The sequence below is a fragment of the Lagenorhynchus albirostris genome, chromosome 6 (genome assembly GCF_949774975.1).
Source record: "Lagenorhynchus albirostris chromosome 6, mLagAlb1.1, whole genome shotgun sequence".
Lineage (NCBI taxonomy): Eukaryota > Metazoa > Chordata > Mammalia > Artiodactyla > Delphinidae > Lagenorhynchus > Lagenorhynchus albirostris.
In genome coordinates, this window is record NC_083100.1 from 9444966 (window position 1) to 9465646 (window position 20681).

The following is a 20681-nucleotide window of genomic DNA, read 5'->3' on the forward strand; positions in this document are numbered from 1 at the left end:
CATGGTATGTAGTTTTGTATACCAGGTCAGAGTAAGAATTAATTCAGCCAAATTACATTTTACTAAACTTATATTTCAGTTAAATGAAAATTGCTTTTTCTTACTCATGCCTCTGTGTTCTATAATATTTTGATACTTCTGATTATAAAGTGTTATCAAAAATGAAAAATCCAGAAAATGTTAAAACGTACAAAGAAGAAAAAATAATAACTTAATCCCATCCCTAAGGGCTGTCTCTTTCTTCCTGTGTGTATCCTGCTAAAATTTTTCCTTCATATTAATCAATACTTAATGTGTAGTTTAAAGTCAAGTGATATAAGATTTATTATTAAAAAATAGCAGGCTTCCTGCCACATTGCCTTTCCGCATAGCCAGTCATTTTGGTATTTACTTCCGTATCTATAATGTGAGACGTATGTGCTCATATGTCTGTTTGTTGACTTTTTTCACTTAGAGCACTATTGTGTGGCCTATATGGGAGATTTACCACACCTATTCACCCACCAAACGCATACTGTGTACATGCTTCACATTTTTACAGTCATGATCGTTGCTCAGTTAACACTGAGTCTGTAGGAACTTTTCTTACAACCTTTTTTTTTTTTAAACTGAGCTTAATAATTATTTTGTTGTTTTCCTTTTCTTGGACTCCGTCACTCAACTCCAAACTCATTATGCATTGTCTAAATCTTTTCTCAAGCTGTCTACATGGATTTGTTTCATTTTCCTGAAGAAAGGCCTCTGGATGGCTGCCCTTTTTATGCCTGGTTACATTGCTTTTAGCTTCAGGTATTTCTTTAGTCTTCTATTTAGTTTCCTGCTTCTAGAGCCTGCATCTTCTTTCTTGATTTACTGTTTTGTTTTGGTGACTATGTCTTCCACTTGCTTTCTAAGAAAAAGTACATATGAGATTTTTTTAAGTTTTTTTGTTTTTTCAGGTTTTGAATGTGAAAATCTACAACCTTGATACTTATTTGACAGACTGATTGAAAATACAGTTCTGGGTTGGAAATTATTCTCCATCAGAATTTTGAAGAATTATGTTATTTAGATTTCAGTACTTCAAGCATTCTGATTCCTGATCTGTATATATAACCTGTTTTTCTGGAAACTTACAGATCTTTGCCTCAGTTATTTAGAAATGTCGTGACATAGGTATAGCTGTGCGTTTGTTTCATTCCTTGTTAGGGTGATCTGAAGTCCTGGTTTCCCTTGGATTTGGGGCATTCCCCAAGACCAACTTTTAGCCTTAAAACTACGAGAATCCCATGCAAACCAGGACAGTTGGTCACCCGATCTTTGCTTCTTTTCTCTTTCTGGATCACCTATTATTTTGGGTAATTGTCCTTTTGGAAGGTTCTGGTCTTATCTTTTTGTTCTTGCTTTCCTTTTTTGTTCTACTTTCTGGTAGATTTCTGTAGCTTCTTCCAACCTTTGTATTGATTTTTTATTTCATGTTCGCTGTCTTTGTTTTTCTTTTCAAGAGGTTATTTTGTTCTCATTTCCTTTTTTTTTTAAAAAAAAGATTTCCTTCCCCCTTCTCTTTTTCTTTCTTTAATTGAAGTATAGTTGATTTACAATATTGTGTTAGTTTCAGGTGTACAGCATAGTGATTCCTTTTTTTTGCAGGTTATATTACATTATGGGTTATTACAAGGTATTGGATATAATTCCATGTGCTATGCAGTAAGTCTTTGTTGCTTATGTATTTTATATGTAGTAGTCTATATCTGTCAATCTCATACCCGTAATCTGTAATTTCCCCCCTCACCACCGCCACTGTAACCACAAGATTGTTTTTTATGTCTGTGAGTCTGTTTCTGTTTTGTATATACATTCATTTGTGTTATTTTTTAGTTCTGCATATAAGTGATATATTGTATTTGTCTTTCTCTATCTGACTTATGTCACTAAGCATAATATTCTCTAGGTCCATCCATGTTGCTGCAAATGGCAATAGTTCATTTTTTTATGGCTAAGTAATATTCCATTGTGTGTGTGTGTGTGTGTGTGTGTATTAATTATACACACACACACACCACATCTTCTTAATCTAGTCATTTATTGCCAGGCACTTGGGTTGCTTCCATGTCTTGGATATTGTGAATAGTCCTGCCCTGAATATTGTTTTTAATTATAGATGCATATTCCCCCCCTCCCCATTAAGAGCGAGTTTTCTTTTCTTGCAGAGTCCTCTTACGTAATTTTTTGGGGGGGGGGTGTTTACTCTGGTTTTGACTTTTATACTAGGAACTTTCCTCAAATTCAGGTAATTCCTGGGTGTCTCCTCATACTCAAGAGTAGGGGAACCAAAAAATCTAACTTACAAGCTCTGAGCACATGGATGAGACTTGACTGAGATTCACTATCTGATGAACTAATTGGGCTATGATCATTTTCAGATCTTTCTTCTTTGGCTGGTAAAATTCCACAGGGAAGATTCTTTCAGACTCCTGCCTGGAGGTGAAAGCCTAACTGCCAGAGTTCTGGGGACTAAGTGGGAGGAGAGGCCTAGGAAAGAGGCCATATGTCATCCAGTTTGTCTGTATATATTTGATCCTCCCCCCTCTCATTTTTGGTATGATGCACCTATTTGCAACTGTGTACTTTAATGGAGGATTTCTTTATTTTGTACTTTCTAAGGAATAAAGGTTTTATGTTTACCTGCCTCAGGAGAGGGACATTTACCCAGCTGTGCAAGTTGGGGAGGGAATCTGGGGATCTGACTGCTTCATAAATAGCCTATGGAGGCAATCCTCAGTTTAAACTCTGAGGTCGTCCCAGAAGTACCTGGTGTCATCAATTCCTAAACCTTTGTGGGATTCTGAGTGTCAATCTAATTGGTAATTTATCTCAGTTTTCTACCTTCAGTCTTCTGGTCTTCCCAGTGTATTTAGCACTGGAATTACTGCTTTTTTCATCTTCTAAAATTGTGTTGTGTTGTGATGGTTGTCTCTTCCATTCTTCCCATCCTTGTGAATTTATGCCTCAGATTCTTTTAATGCTATTTTAGTGGAGTTTCACTAGAGGACAGAGTGAATGCATGTGGGTCATTCTTTTGTCTTTACCCAGAGGCAGACACTTTTCTGTATATGCACATATTTTTTTCAAAAATAGGAGCTCACTCTGCATGACAGTAGGAGTTGCTTTTTGAGTGCCTATTATAAGCCAGGCTCCATACTAGACAGTTGACATACATTAAATTTCATTATGATCACAGAATGAGGTAGTATCCATGTTTTAGGTATGAAGAAACCAAAGTGCTTTATCTGCCTAAATGATTTTAACTGACATTTTTCCTTTCAAAAAATAAGCTATAAATCACGTCATCTTTTTTTTATGGCTGTGTTGGGGTCTTCACTGCTGTGTGTGGGCTTTCTCTAGTTGCAGGGAGCAGGGGCTACTCTTCGTTGCGGTGCGCGGGCCTCTCATTGCAGTGGCTTCTCATGTTGTGGAGCATGGGCTCCAGGCGCACGGGCTTCAGTAGTTGTGGCACGCGGGCTCAGTAGTTGTGGCTCACGGGCTCTAGAGCGCAGGCTCAGTAGTTGTGGCGCACGGGCTTAGTTGCTCTGCGGCATGTGGAATCTTCCCGGACCAGGGATCAAACTCGTGTCCCCTGCATTCGCAGGCAGGTTCTTAACCACTGCGCCACCAGGGAAGTCCAATCATGTCTTTTTAATAACTGTATATGGATGTACCTCTTAGCCCATTGCCAACTAAGAGGCATTTACATTGTTCTTCTAAATTTTTTAATTGACTATAGCTGTGTAATTCATTATTTTCTTGTAGGATATAAGATAAGAAACTTAACACTGGTTATGTTTCTTTTAAATATTGATGTATATTTTAAATTCCCCCTAGAAATATATGAATTTATATTCTCACTAGTAATGTAAACATGCCAATTTGGGGACTTCCCTGGTGGCAAAGTGGTTAAGAATCCACCTGCCAATGCAGGGGACATGGGTTTGAGCCCTGGTCCCGGAAGATCCCACATGGCGCGGAGCAACTAAGCCCGTGCGCCACAACTACTGAGCCTATGCTCTAGAGCCCGCGAGCCACGACTACTGAAGCCTGCATGCCTAAAGCCCGTGCACCGGAATGAAAAGTAGCCTCCGCTCACGGCAGGTAGAGAAAGCCCGTGCGCAGCAACAAAGACCCAATGCAGCCATAAATAAATAAATAAATAAATTTTTTTTAAATGCCCATTTGTTCACATCCTCATTAACTAACACTGTGTTCCTGCAGTTTTTATTACCATACTGATGTTTATTTAACCATTCCTTATTATTGGACATTTAGCTCTTTTCCAGTTTCTCATTATTATAGTGGTTAGATGAATATATTTGCACATTTCTAAGTTTTTAATTCATATTGCCAAATCAATGAATGCAATTGCTGTGCATTCACTAGGAAATAAAAATTTGGCTTAGGAAATTCCATTTGGATTTTAGCTCACCATCATCTACACAACTTATCTTTTACTGTTACTGATTTTAAAATAAACATCTATGATCCCTTTTATATGATAGGTTACTTTTCATTTTGTGAATTTATTTTAGAAAAGCAGCCTTTGATAGAGATGTATGTACTTGAACATAGATACACAACAATATCAAGATATACCAGGTTCTCATGATTCTGCAGTGGCTGAAGGAATTGAGTTAGCCACTGAAAATATACCCATCATTAATTAATTCTCTTTATTGGGTCCAGTTTTTCCTGTAGCAAAGCGATCCAATTACATGATTCTAAATTGAACTCCTCATATGTGGTAATAGTCCTGTTATTTGGTGCTTTTTTTTCTTTTATGAAGGAAAAAGGAGTGGTTCTGAAAACCCATTGAAACAGATTTTATATGTAAATGGATCTTTAAAGTAGTTACTTGAAGGCTCTTTTTATTTTTAACATTTTTTAAAAAATTAACTAATTTTCTTTTTGGCTGCATTAGGTCTTCATTGCTATGCGTGGGCTTTCTCTAGTTGCAGCGAGTGAGGGCTACTCTTCGTTGCGGTGCACAGGCTTCTCATTGCGGTGGCTTCTCTTGTTGCGGAGCACAGGCTCTAGGCGTGCGGGCTTCAGTTGTTGTGGCCTGCGAGCTCAGTAGTTGCGGCCCTCGAGCTTTAGAGCACACGGTCAGTAGTTGTGGCGCATGGGCTTAGTTGCTCCGCAGCATGTGGGATCTTCCTGGACCAGGGCTCGAACCCATGTCCCCTTCATTGGCAGGCAGATTCTTAACCACTGTGCCACCAGGGAAGTCCGCTCTTTTTAATATTAAACAAATAGGGGATTTGTGTTTAAAAGATCAGTATATTCATCTTTTGATATCTATAAATGTAAATGAATTGTAGTAATTTTTCTAGATATCGACCCTTGTTTAAGGTATTGGTTTGTGTTCCTTATTCATAACAGTTTGTCTACTCCATTTTAAAATGGAATGTATTTACTCTCTATAGGAATATGCCAAAAACTGTAAGTAAAAAAAAAAAAAAAATCAAGATACATAATATTGTAGAAAAATTAGTACTGAAACTTTTTTTTTTTAATGTCGGTTCATTGGTTTGTTTATTTATTTATTTTTGGCTGTGTTGGGTCCCCATTTCTGTGCGAGGGTTTTCTCCAGTTGCGGCAAGCGGGGGCTACTCTTCATCGTGGTGTGCAGGCCTCTCACTGTCGTGGCTTCTCTTGTTGCAGAGCGCAGGCCCAGTAGTTGTGGCTCACGGGCCTAGTTGCTCCGCGGCATGTGGGATCTTCCCAGACCAGGGCTCGAATCCGTGTCCCCTGCATCGGCAGGCAGATTCTCAACCACTGCGCCACCAGGGAAGCCCTGAAACTTTTTTTATTACTAAGATATTGTTTAGCTTAGATCTTGTTTGGTTTTTGGTTTTTGGTTTTTCTTTTTTCAAACAAAGAGATTTTGTTTTGGAGAGGTTTTTTTTGGGGGGGAGGGGTTGGCGAGGGACTGTTTTTTTCCCCTAAACTTCAGGCAAGTCCTTATACTTTTCTTCCTATTTCTCCTCAAAGTCCAGGTCAATAAATGTTTTCTGTAAAGACCCATATAGTAAATATTTTAGGGTCTACTGACCACATACAGCCTTTGTCACATATTCTTATTTTATTACAACTCTCTAAAAATATAAAAAGCATTCTTAGCTAGTGGGCTGTACAGTAACAGGCTACCAGCAGGATTTGGTCCATACCTACTCTAGACTACAAATTATAATACAGTAATGACTTATAATCAGAAGATTTGGGGTTATATGTGATACATATTCAACTAAAATTAAATGGAAATCAGCTCACATGACTGGTAAAGCCAAGAGATTGTCTAGCTTCAGGCTTGGCTGGATCCAGGAGCTCAAATGAAGATGGTCCTGTCAGTCCCAAGTCTGTGACTTATGACACCCTCATTCCCCCTCTTTCCCCAAAACACTGTCCAGTCATTTATATTTCTATACGAAAGTCTCTTATATCCTCAGGTCATATGCCTGTCCTTAAATGAATTAGTATGGTGAGGGGGAGGGGATAGTGGTGGAGGAGTTGTAATTGTAGATGATGAAAATACAACAGTTTGAGTCTCACTCATATAGTGGGAGTATATTGTGGATGACAGTTCCATCAGTACCACATGGAGAAGGGTTAGGAGATAGCTCTGCAAAGAATTTTTTTAAAAGAAAGAGAAAAAAAGAGGCAGGTGCTCAGAAAAAGGGCTGCTAGATAATATACAGTAGAGGTCTGTTTGATCATCTTTTACTGTCACTTTAAAATGATTATATAAATTGCAGAATAAAAGTGTCCATTTATTTGAATGGAGTCATTATTCACTGAATAGAGATGTTAGGTCAGTCTCCCGCTCCTCCTCTGCTTGATTTTCAAACAACCTTATGAAATACATTGACATTCATGTTTACTCTTGTACGCAGAAGGAATCTTTCAGGAAATTGGGAAGTTTAATTATTGCATTGCTAGAATATTTTATTATTGAGAGGAGTGCTATATTTTCATTATAGAACTGTGTAGTAGGTTCGATTATATGTGTATATCATGTCAAAGATTAGCATACCTGTAACAGATCATGTGAGAATTAAAAATAGAATGAAAGCTGATAGTGAATGTGTATTGCCCAGTTGTCTATTGCTACTTTTAAAGTAATTTGACACAGTTAAGAGTGAAAACCATACCTTTTCCAAGAGAAATACTTTTGTACTGAGATGTTAATGTAATGAGAAATAGTTTTAATATTTCAAGTCGAAAAGAAAAATCAGTCGTAAGTAGAAGGTACCCACGAACATCTTAACTATTTTTACGTTAGTAAGAGTCCAGAAAGTAAAATGTCTAAGGCCCTTAATTTGTTGATTCTTTTAAAATGTTGTTATATTTTTAAAAATCCAAGCTTACAGTTGGATATATAAGAGGTTTAATTATTTCACATTTCAAATGTCACACTTTAAAAATGTCACACTTTAAAAAAAGGACTTTTTTTTTTTAAGGGTGAAGCCCTGCACTTCGTGTAAATCAGTTTTGCTTAGGAATACTTTTTCAAAAAAAAAAAAAAGAGTAAGACATACCTGTATTGTAGAAGACACAAATCAATTAGGAATTTTAAGAGAATACTAAACTGCTAGTTTCACCTTTATCCAAAGGAATAAAGATTATAGGAATATATTTGTAGTTACAAGTGCACATATTCTTATACTGGTAATACAGTTGATCCTTGAACAATGAGGGGTTAGTCTGCATGTAACTAATAGCTGCCTGTCCTTATCCATGGTTCCTCCACATCCTTGGATTCAACCAGCCACAGACCGTGTAGTACTGTCGTATTTACGGTTTACTGAAAAATATCCAAGTATAAGTGGACCCTGCATTGTTCAAGGGTCAACTGTAATAAGAGCTTTGATACAAGATTTATACCTAACTGTATTACACAAAGGCTTTGTGAATAAGAATATATTAATTTGATCAGTGATATTCTGGTTGCTTCTCAAAGTGGCATCATAAAAATAAATGATAATGCAGTTTTGCTGCATTACAGAGCCTGGGACGGAGAGATGTGTTTGTGGTATGTGTGTTCCCATGCACAGATGTTTTAATCGATTTTCAGTAGGTTGTAGGTTTACACTTTTCCATGTTTCCACCATTTATTAAAATACTCCATATTTGACCAGTAGAATGATAGGAAACATTTCAGTTCTACAAAAATACTCTATTTTTATACAGAGAGTTTAAAGTTTTCTAAACGAACCAGTAAAGCAAAATTTTAACACCTTGCCACAAGTATATTGAAGATGTAGTACTCTCTGTTCTGCTTTAAAATAAGCTTAGAATTGTGTAGTTGTTTGGGTTATGCACTTTTAAGCAAGTCAGTTAATATTTTTGTGTCTGAAAAATGAGAATTATTACAACTTTATATCTGAAAGTGCTTTTGAAAATCTCCATAGCCGATCTAAAATTGTGAAATAGGGACTTCCCTGGTGGTCCAGTGGTTAAGATTCCGTGCTGTCCATGCAGGGGGCCTGGGTTCAATCCCTGGTCAGGGAGCTAGATCCCACATGCCACAGCTAAGACCCAGAGCAGCCAAATAAATAAATATTAAAGAATAAATAAATAAAATTGTGAAGATAGTATGTGCTAGCATTGTCAGTTTGCCGAATGGCCAAAAGGTTAAGCTGTCCTGGTTTTCTAGGAAATACTTTATCTACCAAGCTGAAGTTTGTGCTTCAGCTTTCCTTTGTCCCAGAATTTATGACCTTTCTATCTTCTAAACATGTTTTAGACTTCTGGAAGAATTTATGTAGTTCCCCTCTAAGGAAGTTTAGAGAACAAAATGTTGGGGGTTCTCTTACGTTATCAGGCTGGATGGAGTTAATGTCAATTAGCCTGAGAGTCATTTTACATTATGGTATTGTGATATCAGTTATAAATAGCTTTCTGCTCACTCTTGTTTTGGCTTTTCTCTGCCCTACTTCTCTGTAACTTAGTACAGTTCTTTTAAAGTCTGACACCAAGAATGGTTAGAGAGATTGTGGCACATCCACACAAAGGAATACCACTTTGCAATCAAAAGGAACGGACCAATACGTGCAACACCATGAGTTCATCCCCACGACACTGTATGATTCCATTTATATGACACTCCAGAGTAGACAATAGCAGCAGAAAAGAAGACCAGTGATTGCCAGGGACCTGAAGTGTGAGGGGGGGATTAATTGAAAGGGCCATAAAGGAACTTTTTAAAGTGATGGAAACGTTCTATGTCTTGATTGTGGTGTTGGTTATATGCGTGAATAAGTTTGTCAAACTTATTGAACCCTGTGCACTTAAAATGAGTACATTTTATCATACGGAAATTACATTTGAATGAAGTTGTTTAAGAGAGAGTTAAACACCAAAGTCTAAAATAGGACATGAGTAGTGAAAGTGTCAAAAAGTATACTGTCACCACAGATTAGCAATAAAGCAGTAGCCCACAATACATTGTTGAATATTATTTTGAATGTCACTAAATAGATGTGAAAATTTGTACTAGTGTCTCTATTACTGTATCATGGTATTTATAGATACTTTAGTATTACATGAACTAAGTAATATTAGTGACAATAGTACAAAGGTTTTGAAAGTGCCTTATAAGTGAAAGTACCTTATGTTTTTTGCAGTTTTAATATAATGTGCACTGATGGCTTTTTCCCTCTAAATTGTACATTTTTTAGTCCAACTTAGTCACATAATTCAGATAGATAAGTGTAATTTAATATTTTCTGAAATATTATAAAATTTCTAAATTTTTTAAATATTAAAAAATAGTGACATTATTAGCTGAATATATTAAGCTAGCTCCATAATCCGTCTACATGCCGTGTCCATCTTTCAGGTGTCTGGGGTGTGTATCCAGCTAGGCAAAGATAAAATAGTATATAGGATGTCAGATATAGCTTTGTGATCACATCAAATAATTCTGGTGACAGCTATATAGAAAATCAACCTTAAAATAAAACTGAAATTTAAGAAACGCTTAGGCCAGTCTTCTTTTGTCACTTTAAGTTTCACTCTTTGATCCTTTTATGCTGGTTTGAAGAGTCTAGATAATCTTTCACAGAAGTTCTTTGGGGTGGGAGGTGGGGGGAGAAGGGCCCAAAAGGTCTGGTTTAGATTTCTAAATGGTAATGCCTGTCTGAACATAGATTTTTGTCCTTATACTTTCTGCTTTGTGTTTAAAGAGTTTTTAATGGCTTGCTTTCACCTAGCAACTTTCATTATGTATAGTTTAAGTGCAAATTGGATGAACTGAAGTTTTTAAATGAAGAGTCTAAAAGGTCAAGAAGATGTCTAGAATCCTTTTTGCCACCTCTTTCCCAGAACCTTTAGTGGTGTTTTTAACAAAATCAAGAGTAAGGAATTTCTTATCTTTACACTTTTTAAAGCAGTGAAGTGGAAAAAAATTAAAATTGGAGAAGAAACAAATGATCTGGAGAACTGTTATTGTACAGTTGGTCTCTGAGAAAGTTACCATCTATTTAAGATGATGCCAAAAGTTCCGGTGGAAGTATGCTCTGTTGACTTTGGAGACCTCTTACTGCTGGGGGTCTTTGTTTAGATAGAGCTCACCACCCTGTGTGTTGTCATGTCATGTATGGTGTAGAGTAAGTGTTGTTTGGGGGGCGGGGGGCAGTAGACGATGCTCTGATGGCTTCCCCATTGTTCATGAACTAGCAATAAACTTTTCTCAGAATCCGTTATCCCTATAAAGGTATTAGTTAGATTCCAGAATAACATGTAAAGTGTGCTTGATTGACTTTCTCCCCCTAATTATACAGTATTCTGTAAATTGGACATTTGAATAACCTTCAGTTCAAATGTATATTTCTTGCCATTGAGTTGGTGAAAGGAAACATTTTGTTCTCTCATGGCCTTATTGATGAGCCTCATATAAACTAGGTGAAATGGGACAGTGCAAAGAGAATGCAGTAAAGTGCTGAATGAAATACAGTAAAGTCCTGAAATACATAGTATATACAAAAAAAATCTCTTGGCTTTAGTTAGTGGAGAAGAGTAGTGGAAGAGTAGAGTTGTGATAGGAACTTTTCAAGAGGATGGTTTGAGAGGAGAGGGACTGTCATTCATGGTGTTGGTTAGCTTGCGTCAAGGTTAGGTAGGCCAGAGTGAGAAGATTTCTCCTGAACAGGATTGCCAAGCACCACATGAACTCCCCCAGTATGAGCAGGTGCAGTAAAATCAAACTATGGAAGTAAACCTGGAGACCGCTAGAGAGGCCGTGGAAGAGTCCATGGATTTTTGACCGGCTGATGACCTGAAGAATTGTTGTCATTTTTAATTTAAGGTAACTGCTCTTTTAAAATTTTTACTTTTGCATTTCACATGTATAGGTTTAAGAAAATCTACCAAGAAGCGCAGCGAATCCCCACCTGCTGAGCTCCCCAGTTTGAGGCGGAGCACACGCCAAAAGACCACGGGCTCCTGTGCTAGTGCCAGGTAATAATCTGGGCTTTGCCAGTTTATGATTAGCTCGTTATCTGTGTTCAGCTTTCAGCAAAATCCTTAATTTTGTAAGTTTTTAAAAATTATTAAAATTTTCTCTTTAATGTTGAGCAAAGAAATTTGTTTTAATATAGCTAGTATTGCTGTATATTTTTGTGAATTCTTCCCCAATATTTATTTACCTTTTTTTTGCTAAGTTTTAATCATGCCTTTTTTGGGCAACACCTTTGTCTTCTACCTTTTCCTCTGCTGTTACATTATTTGCACAGAGTTATTGCCAATAGTTGAAAGTCTGGTTGCTTTCAGAGTTCTAGTCTGCCAAAGAAATCTCTAGTGAGCATCTTTATGCAGATTTGGGTTATTTTTAAAGGTAGCTAAATTTCCCAGTAGTGTGATTAATGGATCAGAAGGGATGCCTGTTGTAATGGCTGTAATATTGCCTAATTAGTTTCTAAAAGTGTTGGCACAAGTTATTGAGTTTAATGGGTGAGGGGGAGAGATGTACTTAATTTTCATTTTGTGTTCCAGTACCTCTCCTCACAGAAGAATGTAGGTTTGGTTTGTGTTCTCTCACATCTCCAGTTCCCATTCCTCCTGGTTGCTATTTTGGAGCCCTTTTTCAGAAAATGATCTACCTTTCACATATGATACAGTGTATTATTTCATATACTTTATTAACTGATTCAGAACCTTAGGATAAAGTTAAAAATCTTTTTGTTGGAATTTCATCTCAGATTTTCAGGCTTGGTCAGTTTTGGTCTTGTGCTGGTAATCACAGCTGTATGGGACTTCTCCATCCTTTAGATGTAGTTTGCTCTTATATGTACTTCGTTCTCTCTACTAAATGTGCCAGAAACCAGTGATGCAGGTGACTGATTTTAGTTTACCTTTTCCCTACTCTAGCTTAGGTCAGTAGAAAGGCTTTAAGCACTTCTTTTTGTTCTTCTCTGAGGTAATCGACTTCATACTCTTGGCCGTGGGTACAGTAGTAACACAAGGAAACAGTATGACTTGTTACCTAATAAGTCATAAGAAATGGACTCTTGCCACTTTAATCTCTACTTTTCCACTTATTTCCTAGTTCTGTCAGGATTGTCTAAAATATCTGGAGTTAGTACACCTGTTTGCCTTTGAAGTTTTTTGGCAGTACTTTTATGAGGACCTCTGAGAAAATTTCTTAGTTCTTTAGGGCTTTTGTCCTGTTTTGGGCCAAACTTTGAATCCAGTTTACCCAAGGTTTATAATCTTAGATATAAACCAAATTCACTGTAGTTGAAAATTAATTTTAAGCTGTATGTGGCGTCAGGTAATCTAGCGTCCTATCTTTCTCTGCAGCATTCTCTCCTTCTCCTCGGGCCCACTGTCTTGATGAACGAGAAGTTACTTACATGCTACACACAAGCTGTCTAGCCGCCTGCCTGCAGTGCTCTTCATCTCAAACTTTTCTGAATTAGTTGAGATTCCTCTTAAATTTAGTGCTTTCGTAGTCGATCACAGCTGCGGCTTCGTCTCTTTAGACTAACACACCTTGAAGGCAGCAACCAAATGTTCAGCACAGAGTGTGTCACATGGTTGATACAAATTAAATGTTAAATAAATGACTTAATTTGAATCCCACTAATTTATAGCTTGGTAATTGGGGTTTGGAGTGAGCTTTTTTCCCCTGTGAATGAAAGGTTGGCAAAGTAAATCCCTGCTTAGGGAGGAGTTTTAATAATTGAGAGAATAAACTCTTCAAGAACTCATTGGTGATTCAGAGCTTTCATTTACATGTCACTTATGCCTGGTTCCTTCTTGTTCTTTACTAGACAACATCTAATTTCACTGTAGTTTACTTTAGTCTGAAACATTTCTTTAGTAGTAGATTTTTGCACTTTCTGAGGTCATTTGGGGAACTGCCTTTAAACAATATTAAATTGTTGTAATTTTGGAAGTCTTCTGTCTCTACCTGATTTGCTTACTGATTTCGCTATTAAAATAGAAAGAAAGTCATCAATAAAATATAATCTGCTTCATGATAAATGACTGATGATTCCTTTTTCCATATCTTACACTATGCCTCAATCAGAAACAAGTGTCTTCCCAGATGTCATCTGTATTTACTTATAAATATTAAATACTCATTTCTTTTATTTTAAAGGCTAGAGCTATTGTCCATTATTAGGATAGTAATTTTTTGATGATTTAAGTAATCCGGGACTTAAGTGATGGGAATTTTTCCCATCTTCTTCTCTCCCCCTGTCCTGCCCCCATTTTCAAGTATCAGTCTGAAAGTCCATATAGTGGTCCACTATTTACCCAGGAATTAGGGATCTATTTTAAATGAATTGAATTGTTTCTGCAGAAGGAATCACTTTTCCATGTAGTTGAAGTGTTTAAAAATCACTTCTGTTTGTAAGGATGACAACAGTTCATAGCAACACAAAAGCTTGTATTGTCAATGTGATATAGCTTGGATGAGTTTTAAATATACAAAGTCTTGGTTGTTACCCATAGTGATTTTCTACAACAATTTTTATGTAAAAAGAAGAAACTAGCTCTGTGTTCCATGCATTGGAGCTTTGTGCTGTGTGGACATTGCTCCTGGTCACTGGGAGTGCTGCCTATGATGGCATTTTTCTGTTGTAGTCGGCGAGGCTCTGGCCTGGGCAAAAGAGGAGCAGCTGAAGCTCGTCGACAGGAGAAGATGGCAGACCCTGAAGGCAACCAGGAGACAGTGAATTCTTCAGCTGCACGGACGGACGAAACTCCCCAAGGAGCGGCAGGTAGATTGGCACTTCTTAAGCCTAAAAAGCATTTATGAATCTTCCAGATTTATTTGGAGATAACTTACTTTTTAGGTACACCAAATATAATGGAAGAGAGGAGACAGATACATCTTAAGATGTTAGCCATCACACTTCTTGTTCGCTTTTGTTCCGCTTTATAGATTTGGTGTTTTGATTAGTTGTATTCATTTGTTGTTGTTGCTGTTTAATCTTTTTCCAAATCCAAATTTGTACTAATTACATTCAGAGGCCTTTTAAGAAGCAGTAAGTCCCTTTCTGTTTAAGCTTCTTAAATATTGATCAGTACATATAATAGTTGCCTACTGACTGTTTGTAAAACTTTAAATTCATAGTAAAAACGTAAGGATGTGGCTTAAATTGCTTCATACAAGTCTAAATTTTAATTTAGAATGTTGTAGTCCCTAAAAAATAACAAGTATTCAGTTTGAATCTAAGCAGCTTTAAGACTAGTATTCCTATTCTTCTGGGTTTCTTATTTTTATTCTCCTAGATGTCTTAGCCCAGCAAAAATTAGGCCCCCCGCCCCACCCCAAGTATGTACCCATTTCCAGTGCCAGAAGGCGGCTGACACTCCACGGCTTGATTGTGGCTAACGGTTTTAAACAGTAGCTTGTTATAAGCATTTCTCACTAACACTAAGAACAGATACAAAAATATTATAAGTCATCATTATGAACATATGGGTCTGAGTTGAGTCCCTTAAATCTGGATGATATGCGTAGCTTTAGGCGTAGGCATGTTCTTACTTTTGAACAGAGTTCTTTCATGTATTACTGTTAGTATCAGAATAGGTGCAGTTTTCTTCAATGCCTGTGGTTGATTGTATATCCTCATTTACCAGGAAGGTTCTGGTCTGCCCACTGCTGTCCATGTTCTGTGCCTTTTGTCTCAGCTTTCTGTCCAGCTTAACATCTTTACCAACTTGTCTTTCCTGGTTTTGTATGATAGATTACATGGCGAACTTACGGCATCTCTTCTGGTGGTGCCTTTTTCCCAGAATAGTTTTTCTGAAGGGTTAAATGGTAGATTTTTGGAAACATACACTGCATTGCACATGCAACTCACTGAAGCTCTGTAGGACACACAGCCTATGCTTCCCAGTGTTTTAATGTTTATTCCAAGTCTGATTATGGAAGTGGAGCAATTCCCATATGGATGACACTTTGAGAGGGAGCTGCTGAGTGTGTTGTTCAAGTGGACTCATTATGGTAATTACAATAGCTAACATTTACAGAGTGTACACTCCATTGCAGACACACTATTAAGCACTTTACATATATTCTCATTTAATATTCAGAACAACCTGCTGAGGTGTGAGGTGCTGTTATCCTCATTTTATAAATGAGAACAACTGAGATACATAATGGTTAAGCTTGCCAGGGTTACAAACTAGGATGTGTGACTCTCAAATCCAGGTCTTAGAGAAAAGAAGTGCACAGTTATAACAGCTGTGGTGTTCTGCTTCCCTGTGGTTACTCGAGTTTGTTTAATTCACAGGGGTGTAATTGGAGGCCAGAATGAGGGGGTGGTGTGTAAAATTTTGTTCCTTGGTATATTTGCCAAAGAGGATAAAAGCTTCAAGGGATTAGGTTCACGCGATTGCCCTCCGAAAGGCTCGCCTGTGTTTCATTGTCATCCATATTTGAAATCCCATTGTGATCTAGGTGCTTTCTGAGTTTATGTAAAAGATACATGTGCATGTTCACTGGCGTTAGAGCAGCACTAACTTTATTACCTTTCGGAGGCTGGATCCCTTGTACGTACTACAGGGGTTCCTCTGCCAGCTCACTAAAGTGCTTCTGGGGAAAGAGGCAGATTACTTATTACTAGCTTTATATTAAGTTCTTCAGTGTAATGTGCTTTCGTTTCTCAGTATGTAAAACTGGAATTTAAAGAAAAATAAAACCCTCTAAGTTCGTGTAGAGTACAAACTGATGGTGGTAACGTAGAGCATCTTATGGCAGGTGTCCATTCTCAGACAGTTCTTATACAGTTGGTATAAGACTCACTTCATCTGAAGCATTTATTTTGAAATAATGTTTTTACTAATTTAAAAAAATTAATCTCTTCAGTCTTATGTATATATTCATTTTTCAGTGTTTATTTTTAGAGATCATTTCTTCCTGACTTATTTCAGTGGCCTCGTTGATGTAAGTGTATTTCTTTTTTCACATGTAGATATTAAAGCATTGCTCCATCTTTGGAATACTTGCTTATATCACCCTGACTTTGCCAGTGTTGTTGACATTTAGGAAAGTTTGTTGATAATGGTGTCCCTTTGGGTCACTCTGAAGTTTACTGTGATGTGGAGTGCAACCCCTCTAGCTCTTCATAGAAGAAATGTCAGCTCTTGAAGTTGAAAGTTAAGTGTTCCCCACATTGTCCCAAGAGCTGAAGGGTTTAGTTTTAGACTTCATTAGAACTGAGCATCCCTTTATAGTGCTGATAAAGTCTTGCAAATCTTAGTGATACTAAGGTGGGGAATCAAGCAGTCTTCTTTATACCCAGAAATCAATCAAAGTAAGGAAAAATGTTCTGACACCTACATTTGGCATTGGGAATCTTAATTTCACAAGAAATGAACAGGGTCAGATTGTAAAAAGAAAGCAACTCAGTTTTGTAAATTTTTCTCTCCCTCATTATATTTGGTTAGTACCACTAAAAATTAGATTGCTACCATATCACCTGATGCCAAGGCCCACATAAGGTGTAATTATATTCCAAACAACCATTCTTCTGGCCTAGCTCAAAAGTTTTCGTGACAATAAAAATGTCTTCCTGTTGCCTCCTATACTTAGGTATTTGGTAAACCCTTAGCAGTTCCTGTCAAGTAAAAGTGAATTCTATCAGCTTTAACTGTGTGTTGGAAACTGCCTTACATGGTGCTGTGAAGAGATGCTGAGACTGGATGGGAGAGATACCAGTTTAAACAACAAAAAAAAGATTGACACCTCTTAAAATCTGGCATTGGATTTTCTCTGTTTGATAGCCTTGCTTTTATATTTGTGTTGGGATGTATTTTGTGTGTGTTGCCCAAGGTTTGATGCCTTGATTGAAGCAACTTTCTCGCTGACTGCTATTAATGGGTTACATTTCCTTACCTGCATGAGTTTACGAACAGCCGCTCACTGTAAGCTAGTTTGGTTGATTTAATTTTGTAAAACTTAGAAAAAAGGGAGCTATGGTAAGCAAATGCCTATTAATACTTGCCATCAAAGGAATGGCAGCTGGAAAGGATCTTTTTCCTTGGGTCCAGAACTGATTTGTGTCAAAATAGGCCCTCGACTTGATTAAAAACCAGAATATCCCTGCTCCTCCTTGTAGTGGGTCTGTGGCTCCCTTAAGGTTGGGACCCTCCCTATAATAGTCTTAACAGCTCTTTTAATTCTGTGCTTTTACAAGTTTTATGTCTTGGTTAATGTCTTTGTGTCAGGGCAATTTGAGGTATTTATTATTCATTATGTCAGTTCTTAGAATAATATGTTTAAGAAGTCACTTAAGGTTAAACCTTTAAAATTGTAAGTTGTAGATTTGTAGACTGGTTTAAAGTCAAACTAGTAGAACCTCTGATACGCTTTAAAAAAAACCCAGCATTACCTTAAGTGAACTTGTGATTTTTTTTTTCTTAAAATTGTGTGGTTCCAGAGTGTGCCTTTGAGGGGGGAGCAGGAAAGAAAGAAAAACCAACAATTTTGTTTGCCACAACTTAGTGTTTGCTTTCCACATTTTGTAAAAGTTTCAAAGTAAGTTTAAGAGCCACTTGACTAAGTTCAGTCATAATTGGGACCTGGTAGCAGGGCTGGCTGGCGTGGTTTCTGTATAACACGAAGAAGCAGCGGCACTGAAATCAGGAACGAGTGCTGGAGGGTAAGTGCGAGGCGCTGGTAGCGTGCAGCTCGTACGAGTGCGGCCTGCGAAGTAGACTGCCTGGGCTCACGTCTCACGCCCGTGGTCAGTTGTCCGACCTTGGGCAAGCACTCAAAGACACAAAGCCTTGGTTTCCTCATGTGCATGGTGGAGCTTGTAATACTTCTCTGTATGGTTGAGAGCAAACACATGGACACGTTCTCCATACAGTCGGCATTTAATGAGTGCTACCTACAAGTAGCCTTATATATATATAAGTACAGTTGTTATTTCCTTTTTCTCCATCAGAAGTGTGGATTTTGCTAAACTCCATTACTCCTTAATATTAGCATTTCTACTTAGCCTGTTACTCTAAACCATGGGGTTGCCAACGTTTTCTGTGAAGGGCCAGATAACTGATGATTTAGGCTTTATGCAGGCTCTGTTGGAACAACTCTGTGGTTGTAGCACAAAAGCAGCCACAGGTATGTGAGTGAATGAGTTTGCGTATGTTTTAACAAAATTTTATTTGCAAAGTGGTGTGCTGGACTGGATTTGGCCTGTGGGCCACAGTTTGCTGATTCCTGTTCTAAACCATACATTTTTCTACAAGTTCTTTAAAAATCCCGGTGAAATGTTAGAATACTTAAATGAGGGGTGAAGAAAAGTATTAAGAAAACAGAGTTGGTGGCTGGTGTATTTACATCTCTTTCTTCAGAAAAACTCTTTACATTCACATACGTGATCCATGTGCCTCTTTTAATAATGACAAAAATATTCTTCCTGCCTTGCATTCTGTCACCATCTGTCAAGTGGACAGGACTTAAGGTATTGTGGATGATGTGGTCATACACAGCTGAGAATCGTCTATGTACAAAAAATGCTTTAGGACTCAACAGACACTGAGAGGAGGGGACAGTAAAACTGCTAGTTTTACAGGAATATATTTTCGTCTCCTGGTTAGATTTATAATATTGTAGAATCAGCCACTATTTACTTAGACTGAATTATCGATCAGGTTAGCATTTTGGGTAGTAGAATCCTTCTGAATCTGAACTCTTCATTCTGCATTTGTTTTGACATGTTAGTTGCCCTGTCTTTTGTACTTCAGTGTTTTGCAGTCTTCTGTCAGTTGTAATGTGTTTCTTCAATGTTTTGTCCTGGAAATAAGAGAGCGTAATCTTTGCACAGTCTTGAAATGAAAGAAAACACGGCAAACGATCGTATCCAGACTATAGTCCAGGAATAAAGCAGACTGAAGAAGGCACACATCTACATGGAACATTTTCCCCAAATGTCAGTTTTGCTTTTCTGTTTGTGACTAATTGCCCATCTATTAAATATCACAATGGTTTTTTAGCAGTGTTATGTTTATGGACTTTTGGTAGAGGAGTTCAGGATAAGACTCAATTCAGGAACAGTTTCAAAGACAGGAGGAAACTATGAAAACCATGTACAACTGAAATGCAAAGCTTGTATATTATGCTTGTTTCTAATGTAGTTGAGCCATCTTTTTTCCATAAAACCTACATGATGAAGTCTAGAATAACAGCTGGTGTGCAATGGGCAGACACGTTTGCCTTTATTCATTGTTGTCTGTAAAACTCTGCTTTTTCTTTTTTAAGATAAACCAGACATAATGAATTTAAATGTTCCTCTCCTAACCCTCACCTTTCCCCCCTCTTCGAAGCCTCTAGTTCTGTTGCAGGGGCTGTGGGCATGACCACTTCTGGGGAGAGTGAATCGGATGATTCCGAGATGGGACGATTGCAAGGTAAAGAGAGTTACTGAGCTTACAAGAAACTCTTGTCATGGGCTGCCTTTTACTACCGTTCTTTGTTGAAGTTAATTTGGATAAGCTCATAAAAGTATAATGTAGCAGTGCCCATATCTCCAAAAAAGCTTCGTATGTAGTGGTGATTTGATGATTTGGAATTGGAAGATGATCCGTTTGGCTCTTCATCTTTACTGTTTAACTAGATAAAAATCTTATATAGTATATTTATTTTTTATGTTTAAAAATTTTTTTTCATTATGGTTGCATGTATAGCTAGTAATATATTAAGGGAGATATTGAACAAGGGGTAGCTTAATATATTGTGCTCTGGTATCTAATAACATATTGCATCTAGTAGGATGCTTGATCAACTGTTTGAAAATGAATGTAGATTGTATACATAAACTCAAGGTATTATAATGTTGTAAGTGCTTTTAAAAAGCAGCTTTATATTATGTATACATTATTTACAAGTACATGGATATGTATTTTTATTATCTTCAGACAGCTGATTTATAGAATAGATCCCCAGTGTGAGGCTTACAAGAAACATTAATGAATCAGTTTCAGATTGCTTTTAAGTTCCTGAAGGAACTTATAGCAATCACTTTTTGACTAGAACTCTTATGAACAGTTTTTCTCACTTTTGGGAACTGATAAAAATGATTTTTTTCCTGTTTTTAGAGGATCTCATGATCAGTATCTGACTGAGAAATAATAGAGTGAAATAGCTAAGGTGCTTAACATAACTTCTTCAAAATAAATGTTCACTT

The 20681-nt window shown here is 37.3% G+C and overlaps 1 protein-coding gene across 7 annotated transcripts in view; it reads left to right on the forward strand.

Moving 5' to 3' along the window:
- The window catches only part of TRIP12 (thyroid hormone receptor interactor 12), a 106053-nt gene that overhangs the window by 23609 nt on the left and 61763 nt on the right, over positions 1-20681 (forward strand). For all 7 annotated transcript variants that reach the window (XM_060151907.1, XM_060151908.1, XM_060151910.1 and 4 more), the window contains 3 exons: positions 11385-11490; positions 14125-14261; positions 19822-19905. In XM_060151907.1, coding sequence (XP_060007890.1) covers positions 11385-11490; positions 14125-14261; positions 19822-19905 — 327 coding nt within the window. The remainder of the gene's footprint in view (positions 1-11384; positions 11491-14124; positions 14262-19821; positions 19906-20681) is intronic.